The 11,578-nt window shown below is 42.3% G+C and overlaps 1 protein-coding gene across 1 annotated transcript in view; it reads left to right on the forward strand.

Annotated features, from left to right (window-relative positions):
- Positions 1 to 11,328, forward strand: part of RAD51AP1 (RAD51 associated protein 1) — a 268,051-nt gene extending 256,723 nt beyond the window's left edge. Inside the window, exon 11 of the mRNA XM_069228424.1 lies at positions 8,632 to 11,328. Within this exon, the coding sequence (XP_069084525.1) occupies positions 8,632 to 8,759 (128 nt within the window). The 3' untranslated portion in view covers positions 8,760 to 11,328. The remainder of the gene's footprint in view (positions 1 to 8,631) is intronic.
- Positions 11,329 to 11,578: the final 250 nt, after the last annotated feature.

The raw sequence follows: 11,578 nt of genomic DNA on the forward strand, positions 1-11,578 counted from the left end.
AGTTAGGACCATCTTGTAAACAGGAGACATTCATGCTTATTGGCAATGCCACCATCTTGGAATGAGAAGAGGCAATTAATAAAGCGTCATAGTTACCGGATTATGAACGTGTGTAGAAACTGTGGTCACGTTATCGTCTTTGATGTAGTGGTGACCATAATCGCCATCGTTTATGGCCATGCCAGGAACTACCAAATTTAAGATGGATTTTAATGTTTGTGTCTTGTTCTTAGACAAGACCTTGGCACTCTAACTGACAGGTGAGTATCTGCATAATTCCTAACAATCCATACCCTTTGCGCACAGCTACACGTCGCCATTGATGGCACCAAGAAATTTGTTTTTAAATGGGTCTCAATATTCTTAATCTGAATGATTTTTAAAACTGTATTACAGTTTTGTGTGCCCTGATTTGGGTGTTAATCCTGGTCTGAGTCTAGGCTATGGCTACGTGGAAGTAATGGCAGTTAAGGGACGGGTACATTTTAAAACAGTGCAAAATAGAGTTTTATTTAGTTGTCAGTGAAAAAACATAAGTACTGAAAAAAAGTAGATGTTTGACCATTCTGAATTTCCACCGTGTTTTTGCCAAAACTGTATTTCTCTTAAATTTATCTTAGAGCGAATACTGAGCTTACTTATTTCACTTCTCTGACAGAAGTGCAGTGAAGCGCTAGATCTGACCGAGAGCAATCTGCCACCTCCCCAGGGTCTCTAGGGACCCAGGGGAGGAAGGGGGTTGCAACAACACTTTTCCATTCCTAAACACCATTTTACCCATCAGCTGCGGGTTTCTGGCGAAAACAAGAGAACTCCTTATTCTTGGCTCTTAACAAAGAGCACTATTGCATGTCTGCTTAGATTGCCAATGGAAGTTTGGATGTGATATTGAACTTCAGACTGTAACTAAAGATCACTGCTAGCCATGTAGTCGAGGCCTTTTTGATTATTACGTGCCTTGTTCAAATTAAATTTTAAGACAAACATGCAAGTACCTACCCATTTTGTGTCAAATCCAAAGCACTTTCTTTCTTTTCTAGTGAAAGCTGTTTTTTTTTAGAGGTAGCAACCTATTTCCTTACATTTACACTGTAGACACATGCTTGGTCTTTTAGACCCCAACTGGCGGGCCATCAAATTTAGACCCCCTGCCCCCCCCACCAGGCAGGCAGACGTCTGTGCCTTCAATAACCCCTGTTGTGATTCCAATCCTGAGGGCTATAAACTTTGCTGCACCTACTTGGAAACATTTCTTTTTTTCTGGAAGCTTGTTTTTTGTTTTCAGAAAATAAAAAAATGGCCTCAACTTTACAGTAGTTTTCTCTCTCAGCGTTGCAAATCATTGTCTGCTTTCCCTTTCTGTGACTGCCATGCATGGTGGTCCAAATCAGGGAATACAAAATGTTCTAGCTATGTGTCAAGAATTTAAGATTCTGTTAAGGACACAGGACGAGGATTATGCTTCTCAGTCTTTTCTTCTCCAAAAACAGCAGCCAATAAAAAAACTGTATAAACAGAAAACACACTATAAACCAGAGCTTTGAACAACACCTCTCAAATAACTTACCAAGAGAAGCCCAACACAGTCTACATAATAGAGAGGCACCATCTGACTTCTTCTTTCTTTGCAAAACAGTTCAAATATGACTCTCGAAAATGAAGGGATCCAACCAGAAAAACCAAGGATGCCTTCAAGTTCAGCTGAACCATTAACAGACTCCTGCGATCAACAGAGAACAGGAAATCCACAAAGCATTACGTATGTTTAGGATCAGTTCTTGAAAAGAAAGAAAATATCAGTTCCAATTCAGCCCCAAAAGGCTAAATCAAGGGAGGGCAAAATACACCATAACAATCAATGCAATACAAGCACTAGTACACTCTGCAAGAACTCTTGTCCCAACGGGTGGGATAATCCTTGCCTCCATGTCCTTAATAGAATCTAAAATGCTTGAGACAAAGCTTGAAAATGTTGTATTCTATGTCAGAATCGGAGGCTCGTATTATGCCGTTTCAAAGCTGATTAACAACCAAAGAGGAAACATTAACAATTGGTTTATATTAAAACAGTTTAAACATTGAATCACTAGACCAGTTGGTTGCATGAAAAATATCTCCCAACCTGAAAAGCTATTGAAGCCATAGCTCCCCTAGTGGAATGTGCACCATAAACAGAAACCTCAAAGCCCGCTTCCGACATGACCCAACAGGCCAATGTAGCAGCAGACACGGGCCGAAAAGGATTCTGAATCGCAATCAGAAGAGGACCCAAAGGATCACTCCTCTGACTAGCCATACGTTCCTCATACACCTTCAAACATTTAACTATACAAAGCTTATCATTGTGTGGAAAAGCAGGATAATCAACTGAATAAGACATACATTTAGTCCTTCTGGAAATGAGAAAAGAAACTCCTGTAGGAGTAAACAAATTACATGCTAAATCTAAAGCCCTCACATCTGAAACTCAGCGCCAGGCGATTAGACATTGTAACATGGTCAATTTCGCTGACAATTGTTTCATAGATAACAAATAGTTGTTAGGCCAGGCATTCAAGAAAGATAATACTACATTCACATGCCACAATTGTGAGTAGCACGGTTTGAATGGATTGGCCACTCTAATGCCTTTAAGCAATTTACATACCAAAGGATGTTGACCCATAGGTCTATCATCTATCTACTCTAGTCCTGCAGAAATAGCTGATCTGAAATTGTTTACTGACCTGTAACATAAACCAGATTCAGCACACTCTGATGGAAAGTTTAGAATGTCTTTGAGTTCGGATCCCTTGGGATCCAACTCCCCTCGGAGGCACCAACTCACCATTTTCTCCATGCCAAAGAATATCTTTTGTGGGTGGATGGAGCCCATGCCTAATGTATAAAAGCGGCAACTGCAGACGAAATGCCCTGCACTTGGCCTTGTCTCCTGATATCTTCCAAGCCATAAGAGTTAGACAGCCCGCTAATATAAGTGGATGGGGGGGGGGGACTGGGTCCAGGAGGAGATGATAAAAAAACGGGATCAGGATGGGAAGAGCTATGGACAACTCCAGTAGGGAGGGGAACCATGGTTGACTCTTCCACACCGGAGTGATAAGAATTAATGAAGCAGATTGACGCCTCGTATGCACCACCACTCTGGGAATTATGACGAACGGAGGAAAGGTATAATTAATCTGACTCGACCAGTCTTGCACAAAGGTGTCCGTTGCAAAGGCCAACGGATCCATCTCCAACTGTAAAAACTTGGTAGTTGAGACGAGATGCAAACAGAACTGTATGGCAAGGACCCAAGCGAAACATAATCCTCCGGAAGACGCACGGTGGAATTTCCAATCGCTGGAGTCTATCAGGAACTTAAGAGTTTCAATCTGCCACAAGGTTGTCCTTCCCCGTATGGAATTCCGCCACCACAATAATCTTTTGCCAAAGGCAAAAGTGCCAGAACTCCCTGGCAATTGTCGCCAACAGACACAACCTGTTCCCTCCCAGATGGTTGATGTAACGAACCGCTGACACATTGTCCATCCTCAGAAGTATACAACAGTTGCTCTTGACAGGGGAGAGGGACCTGATGGTAAAGGAAGCCACTAAAGGTTCTAGGCAATTGATGTGGAGCCGTAACTCCTCGAACAACCAAAGACTTCCTGTCGAAAATTGTCGGCATCTCGCTCCCCAGCCCCACCGGCTGGATTCAGATTCGATCACCACCTCCGGAGAAGCTCCAAAGATGGCTCTGCCATTCCAGGCCTCTATGTGGGAGAGCCACCAATGTAGATCCTCCTGGGCTTCGGGAGATAAGGGAATCAGATGATCGTAAGAAAGACCCTGTTGTAGGTAATGAATCTTTAATCTCTGTAAAGCCCTGTAATGCAACGGCCCGGGGAATACAGCTTGAATCAAGGAAGCCAGTAACCCCACAATCCGAGCCAGGGATCTCAAAGAGACTGTCTGATTCGACAGTGTCGCCCTCAACTCTCTCTTGATTTTCTGCAGAGGGAGAAGCAGCTATTCCTTGACTGAATCCACCTGAAACCCCCAAAATTCCATTTGTTGGGAAGGGATCATGGAAACATTTTTGAGATTGATCACAAAAGCCCAGATTTTGCAACAAGGAAAACATCCACAACTGTTGCTTTAGCAGAAGAGCTTGGTCCTGTGCCAAAAGAATCATATTGTTGAGGTTAATGATCATGCGAATCCCCCTCCGCGCAGGTATTCCACCACTGGTTTCAAAGGTTTGGTGAAAACCCATAGGGCTGACGATAGGCCAGACAGGAGAGTCAGATATTTGTACCTTTTGTCTCTCCAGCAGAATTGCCGAAACCTTCTGTGGGAAGGAACAATGGGAACAAATGTGCATTCTTGAGATCGAGACGAACCATTCAGTCTCTCTCCTGAAGGAGATCTCTCAACAAGTGGATGCCCCCCATCTTGAAATGGCTGTAAGCCACAAAAAGGTTGAATTTTCGGAGGTTGTGGACCGACCTCTGACCGCCTCCTTTCTACTGCACTAGAAAAACATTAATGCAGAATCTGTTTGGGTGTGGGCGATAGCTCGCTTTGCTAGCAGTTCTTGAATGTCACAGTCAATAAAGGAGCTGTCTTGTAGGGAAAAAAGAGATGGGGAGGGAGATTTGGTTGAAGATTGTTAGCAGTTAACTCTATGGTGAAACCTTGAACCGTGTTTAACACCCAGACACCGGAGGAAATGTTGACCCAGTTGTGAATAAAGTGCTTGAGTCTGCTCCCAAAAGAAGAGGTTCATTACCTGCGAGGGAGTTTTCAATGGCTCTATAACCTCTGCCAAAGCCCCGGATGTTGCGGCCTCGTGCACCTCTAGCTCTAGACAGGTAGAAACCTGCTTGTGTTGGAACTTGAGCATATCCTCTGCACCTTGAATAGGTTCCTCTTGAAGGACTCTGTTGAAAGCCCTAGTCAGGTGTCCTCGAAAATGACCGGCCCGTCCAAAAAGGGGGTTGAATATACGCTTGAGGGAGGATTGTGACTTGTCTAGCGAAGTGAAAGTACTTACGAATTTAGCAATGTCTTTTACAAAGCGATCACCAAGTAACTGTCCCCCTGCTAGGGGACCCTCTTCAGCAGACACCAAGTCAACAAGTTGAGGGTCAATGCAAAGTAGGACAGATTTACGTCTTTTGGAGGCCAGGACACAGTTCACATTGCCCAAGAAAGAGATGGCTTGTTGGGTCCATCCGGCCAGTACATCTGGGTAAATGAATGCACCAGTTTCCTTGGCTTGAACTGCCAGTTCTAGAATCTTGGCCCTACGGGCCAGAAACACCCAGGAACTTGTACTGACACACCCGCAGGGCCCTAACTGTACCCTTCTTAGGGTCTTTGTTGTACTTTTTTGGGAAAGTCACCATGCTGGCATCAATTTCAGGGGGTGACAGCAGCCTTATGAGGTAGGTCAGAAGCATTCGGATTTTATTCTGGATCTCACCTCTTTCTCAAATCCTTTCCTGATACGCAATTGCATGTATTCAGCCACTGCGGGGGCCAGAGCCCAATCAGAGGAACGGGGGTGAACAATATCAGAGGGTTCAAAGGTGAAAGGGGAGAAGATGGAAGGAGAGGAGAAATGTTTGCATTTTTTTGGATCGCTTTCGGGCCTTATGGGATTCCTGGGAAGAATCGGAGTCAGAATCTGAAGGAGGGGCGGAGACTAGAGAGAGAGTCTTTTTAGGGCCAGCATCCGCTGCATACGTATGTTTGGGGAGAGAGGGCTAGGACAGTTTGGCCAGAGTGCTAGAATGGGGCCATGGCTGTTCAGAAAAAGGTAAAGAAGGGGTGGAAGATAAATCCCCAGGGGGGAGTAAAGGAATTACAGGCCTAGAAAGCTCATCTAGATGTTTGGATAAAGGCTGAAGAGCTAAAGAAACCACCTTATCCAGTGATTTTATTTAACAGAGGAGTCAATTACTTGTTCCTTGCAGGGGTCAAAATAATAATCTTCATCTTCGTGGGGGCCATAGAGCTCAAGGCGCTGTTCATATGGCTCATAGTCCGACATAATAATGGTCAAATCACAATCTACAGTCCCATTGGGAAGCAAGGGTCCTCCAAACTGAATCAATATAACTCAGGGATGCAAGAGTTAAACACAGAGAGACCCAATCTAATTATTGCAGCCCCAGCCTTCCTTACTTCTGGGACATCAGTGGAGTGCAACTGGGCACAGGCAGAAGTAAAAATTCTCAAAATGTTTATTTAATCTTGAGGGATTAAATGTCTCTAAAATGTCTATGCAATCCTCCTTAAATGCAGACATTTAACGATATTCTGCGTGCCAGAACATTCCCCCGTTATTGCAGCCTGGAAGGTGTCTTTCTGCATGGGGAGCGGACATCCGAGTGCGAGGAACGTCACGATGCCCCTCCCTCACACAGCGCTCGTAGCCCAATTGGGCTACATTGTGCGTTCTTCGCATTTAAGTGTGATTGGCCCGGGGAGGCCCCGCAGCACACTGCCTTGCACCGTGAAGGTCCTTCTGAAGTGTGACTGGCCCGGGTCAGCCTGAATCCGAGAAGCAAGGAGGGGAAGGGGAGGAAAACCCAGTTCACGGGAAGGAAAATACAATACCTATCAATAAATAGGTGCCACATGCAACTGTAAGGAATTAAAAGACTTGACCCAAGGGGGGTCGCATGACAGATTCGGCACGTCGTTGCGCAAGAAACACAGCCCAGCAAGTGTAAAATCTTTAAACAAATAATACTTGTGTAATGACAAACTAAACAGAGAGGCACTTATCTTGACTGTGGAGCAGCAGAGAAAGAGGAAGTCAAATGGTACCTCTCTATTTTGTAGACTGTGTTGGGCTTCTATTGGTGGGTTATATGAGAGACGTGGTACAAAGCCTCTGGTTTATAGTGTGTATTCTGTTTTTTTATTGGCTGCTGTTTTTGGAGTAGTAAAGACTGAGGAGCATAATTGGAACCTCCGGCACTGACATACAATTGCATTGATGATTGCCCTGCTTTTGAAGGTGGAGCAACGCTTTACTAGTGAACGTCACTATTTATCACCACAAAGTGAACAGAAATACACCCCCTGCATTAAAGCTGCTGTCATGGTTTATGCCCAGTCATTTTTTTGCCATAGGAACAACGGCTTTTTTCCACCTGAATTTACATTTACCCTTAATTCAACTTTTGAACCTGGTCATTGCCACACTCACTGGTATTCAGATGTGGCTGGTTAATTTACCATTCTACTTCTAGTTATAGACAATTTGGGTGCTAATACTGGTCTGAGTCTAGGATATGGTTATGTGGAAGTTTTTGCAGTCAGGGTAATCGTAGGTTTAAAAATCAGCTGCAAAAGAAATCTTAAGTTTTCGATCAAAAACCATATGTCCTTAAAAAAAAAAAAAAAAAAAAAGATGATATTTAACCATACTGTATTACTACCGTGTTTTTTTTTACCACCGTGTTTATTTCTAAAAACGTTCCTACCAAAATATCTTAGAGCTAATACTGAGTTTATTTATTTCACTGCTCTGACTTAAGTGCAATGAAGCTCTAGACCCCTAAATCCAAGACCTGACTGATAGCGACCTGCCACCTCCCCTGGGTCTCTAGAGACCCAAGGGAGAAAGGGGGATGCCATGATACTTTTACATTACCAAATACCATTTTACCCATCAGCTGCAGGTCTCTAGAGAAAACAGGATGAGTGGTGCTGGCTCTCCACATCACTGAGAAAAGCAGGTTTTGCCTGAGAGCACCTTCAAGAAGGGTCGCAAGAGGGATTCTCAAAGGGTAGCATGGAAGGATGGCTAAATGGCAGGTCCTTTTTTTTTTTTTTTTTAAATTAAATACATTCTGGGGAATGGTTTGAGAGGGATATTGCCAGTGATAGAAACGGAGAGTGACGAGACACAAGGCATTTTTAGGTTGGGGAAAACTCAGAACAGGGTATCTCTGAAAGTGAATGGTTGGCAGCATACTAGGATGCAGTTTTTTTCATTATTGATTTAGCGGGGAAGGTTATTCTGTGGATGGTGTGGAAGGCTGCAAGGACGCCTAATTCTGTGGGGTGACTCGGGTAGGGGAGGCCATTTTGTGCATGGCTTCTCCATCATTCCTAGCACTGCTGATCTGAATCATGGAACATAATTTGGGAAGGTCCTTCATGACATAATGGTCTAGATGGGTATTTGCTTGTTCTTGTGTATTTAATGTGACTTCCAACCGCACGGAGGAAAACAAAAAAGCTAACCATCTATAATTTTGTATTATTGCATTTTCATATCTATGGTTTCCTTTTGAGACCAAATATCAGTCAGAGGCTGTACTTTTTTGTGAAAGTGAACATATACAATAGTGTTGTCAACAGTAGTGAATTTACATAAAACTATTTTGTTCTTAATTGCAGCGATGGAGGACCTTCAATATTCACAAAGTATGGTTGATATAAACTGATTAAGAATGATAATGTAATGAATGCTATGTGGGAAATATTTAATGCCTGAAGCTCAGAGAGTGCTGGGGTTTCTTTTTCACCAAGTAGAGCTCACGCATTCAGGCATAATATTCCTCCATATTATTCTACGGCTTGTTTGTATAATTTGATAGCTCTTTTCTTTGTGATTCACAGGTCAATCTGGGAACAGCAGCAATCCACTGGGAGGAGTTTCTGTCAAGTCTCCTAACCAAGGCCTGCGGTTAGGCTTGTCCAGATTTGCAAGAGTCAAACCACTGCATCCAAGCATGGCCAACAGTTGACGTGCTCTTATAGAAGTGTCTGATTGTGTGTTCTTTCAGTGTCCTCCTGGCCAGTAGCAGGGCTGCAATTGGGAATGGCTAATCCGATTCTGTTGGAACTTTTGATGCAGTTTCCTGTTTGGCTATTATTTCATCTTCCTTCTGGATATTATCAGAACTGTTGTCTGAAATGACTGGCGAGACTGTTTGAGTGAGGCTTACCCTTGCATATCCTCAGAGTGCTCCTGGAGGTTTTTAGCTACCATCTGCTCAGCCGCTGGGGTTCCTTTGCGGCTTTGCTATCAGTCTTTGCTGAAGATGTTCTTTTCAGTTTGGATCTATGAAGATGGACGGCATAAAGGTGAAATAACAATGTAGTGCTCACACAGAAGAAGTAATTTTTTGTAGAACTGGACCTTCACGTGTATTATATCCACACTACTTTGTGTGTAGGGCCCCCTCGGTGCACCGAATCAATGGAATACCGCTGATGGAACCAAAACTTCCTTCTCAGTGGTTTTGCCTAATGCTATAACGGAATTCTGAGAGTAAAAAGCCATTTTGTGTTATGATCTTGAGAGAAACACGAGAGAACAAAATGTTGTAAAGGCAAATAGTTACTCTAGAGTTTTTAGTATGAGTTTTAAGTAAGTAGTATGGGGAAAGCAACACTGTATATATAATTCAAAAGTGCAGAATCGCAGCCTCATTTTAACTCAGATTTTTCCTTATGGGTTTTCTCGTTCCTGCATAAACAGATGTTAGATCGTGATATTTTATGAATACTTTTACAACGTAGGGGCAGGCGTTTAAAGAAACGCGGGGCCAAGGTGGAAGAAAACAACCGAAATGCCATAAATAAGCAGTAACCTGAGAATGTGCTGCAATAAGTGATGTGAGGAACTGTCATTTTGCCACACGTTTTGTGCTTGTTGGCCACATTATGGCTGCTTTTTATGGATGAATTTACCACTGTTTATTCATTAGTGCATTTCCCGAAAACAGGAGGAAAAAAAATTAAATCCCATCCTCGCCTTTAGTTCTATTTTCCAGATGAAACCAACCATTTGCAGACTCGAATGGATGGTGTCCATTCGCCTATGGGTGAAATAAGATATTTATAGGAATATTTTAACAAAATTGTGTGCATATATAAGAATCTCGTCGTTCTTCTAATAAAACAAATAACCCAGCCCTTCCCTTTAATTAATATACCTTTGTGGTACTATCTTTTAATCGCCGTCTGTTATATTGAATTACAGAACCATAAATCCACACGAACATTTTTATGACCGAAGCAGAAAACATTGAATTTAGTAGTATGACTTGCAATTAGAAAATTGTAACATGTTTTTAAAGATGAAGACACGTGGATGCAAAATGGAAAATATAAAAGGAATATGCCATTATCCAATTTATGTGCAGCCTCGCAACTGTCACTGTTTTATATAATTGCTCAAGTGGGGCACATTGTTTGCCTTTTACATGTTTTTAGCTCTTCAAAACACATTCCGATTGCGCTGCATTTTAGTCCCAAACTAGCATTTAAATCAGTATGCTTAATCTTCCCTTTCTTTATACTCTGCCCAATTTCAGTATTTTAAATATGTGGGGAAGAAAAGGGACGACAAAGTTCTCCTCCACCCATTTCTGGCTTTCTGGATGGATGTCGCTATATTTGCTTCAAATGCAAGGGGATATGGCGAGGATAGAAATAGTATGACTATCTGTTGGAGTTTGGCCTGGAAATTTAGATTTTGTCCGATCTTCTTTACAGGAAGAGACGTGTCGCGTTCAAGTCGGGTTCCATTTTTGTTTGGGTTTGAGTCTACACCTGCGTTTTGAGATCTGTGATATTCTCAGGAATATGCTATTTTTTTGCGTCAGGCTTGCGCAAAGGATACCACAAATAGCTGTAACTAGTTAAAGATCAATAGTGCTTCTCATTAGATGAGACTCGTGACTACAGCTGATAACATATTTGAGTAAATGTGGCTACTGTGACCTGATCTATCTTTAGAACTCCAAATAGGAGAAAAAGCTCTTTGTATTGTTTTGGTATGGCTTTAATTATCCCTTAGGCACAAATCTGACCCTACCGCTTGCTTTCAAGAGTGCTCTGCCTCCACCACGGGCACAAACAGTAGATGGAATTCAGCTAAATTGATAAATGAGTTACTTCCGTGAGGTTTAAATCCGTCCTATTTACCTTTCTAAATATTTCACCGTGAATTTGACAAAGCCCAATAAAAATGTTTTAATAGAGAAGAGTGTGCTTATTTTCGTTGAAACCGCCAAGTATTGGATTCACCACAGGACTGGGATTTTATCTCCGTTTTCACCATACTCTCAAAGGCGCAATTGACAGTCAATAACAATTGAGTTGACTTGGTGGAAATTGCAAAGCAGACACATTTATCAACGTATACAGTGCAAATGGTATACCCTGATAGAATTCAGCTTATTGGCAATATTGTTGTACAAGAAGGAGAACTTACCAGTACCCTTTGAGCAAATACAAATGTTTTTACATTTTGGGAAATACAAATGTGTAATTTTAAGGCTGTCATTAAAGTTATTTTTAAAGACTGCTTCTCCTAACTTGAAATCGGCCGAGTGCAATTTCATTTTGGGTTGTGTGTTGTGTGAGGGGCATTTCCATTGGGTTATATACGGTAGGGTGCAGATGTTCTACTTTTTTTTTTAAGTAGGAAACAGTATGACTCCCTTTTTGCAACCACAAAAATGTTTCCTGCCATGTACTAATGGCATTTTAGGAGTCAGTACATTTTTACAGACGCCTAAAAGTGGTTAGCGACTTCGTACCAAATCAGTATTTT

Source organism: Pleurodeles waltl, chromosome 4_1 (genome assembly GCF_031143425.1).
Source record: "Pleurodeles waltl isolate 20211129_DDA chromosome 4_1, aPleWal1.hap1.20221129, whole genome shotgun sequence".
Taxonomy (NCBI): Eukaryota; Metazoa; Chordata; class Amphibia; order Caudata; family Salamandridae; genus Pleurodeles; species Pleurodeles waltl.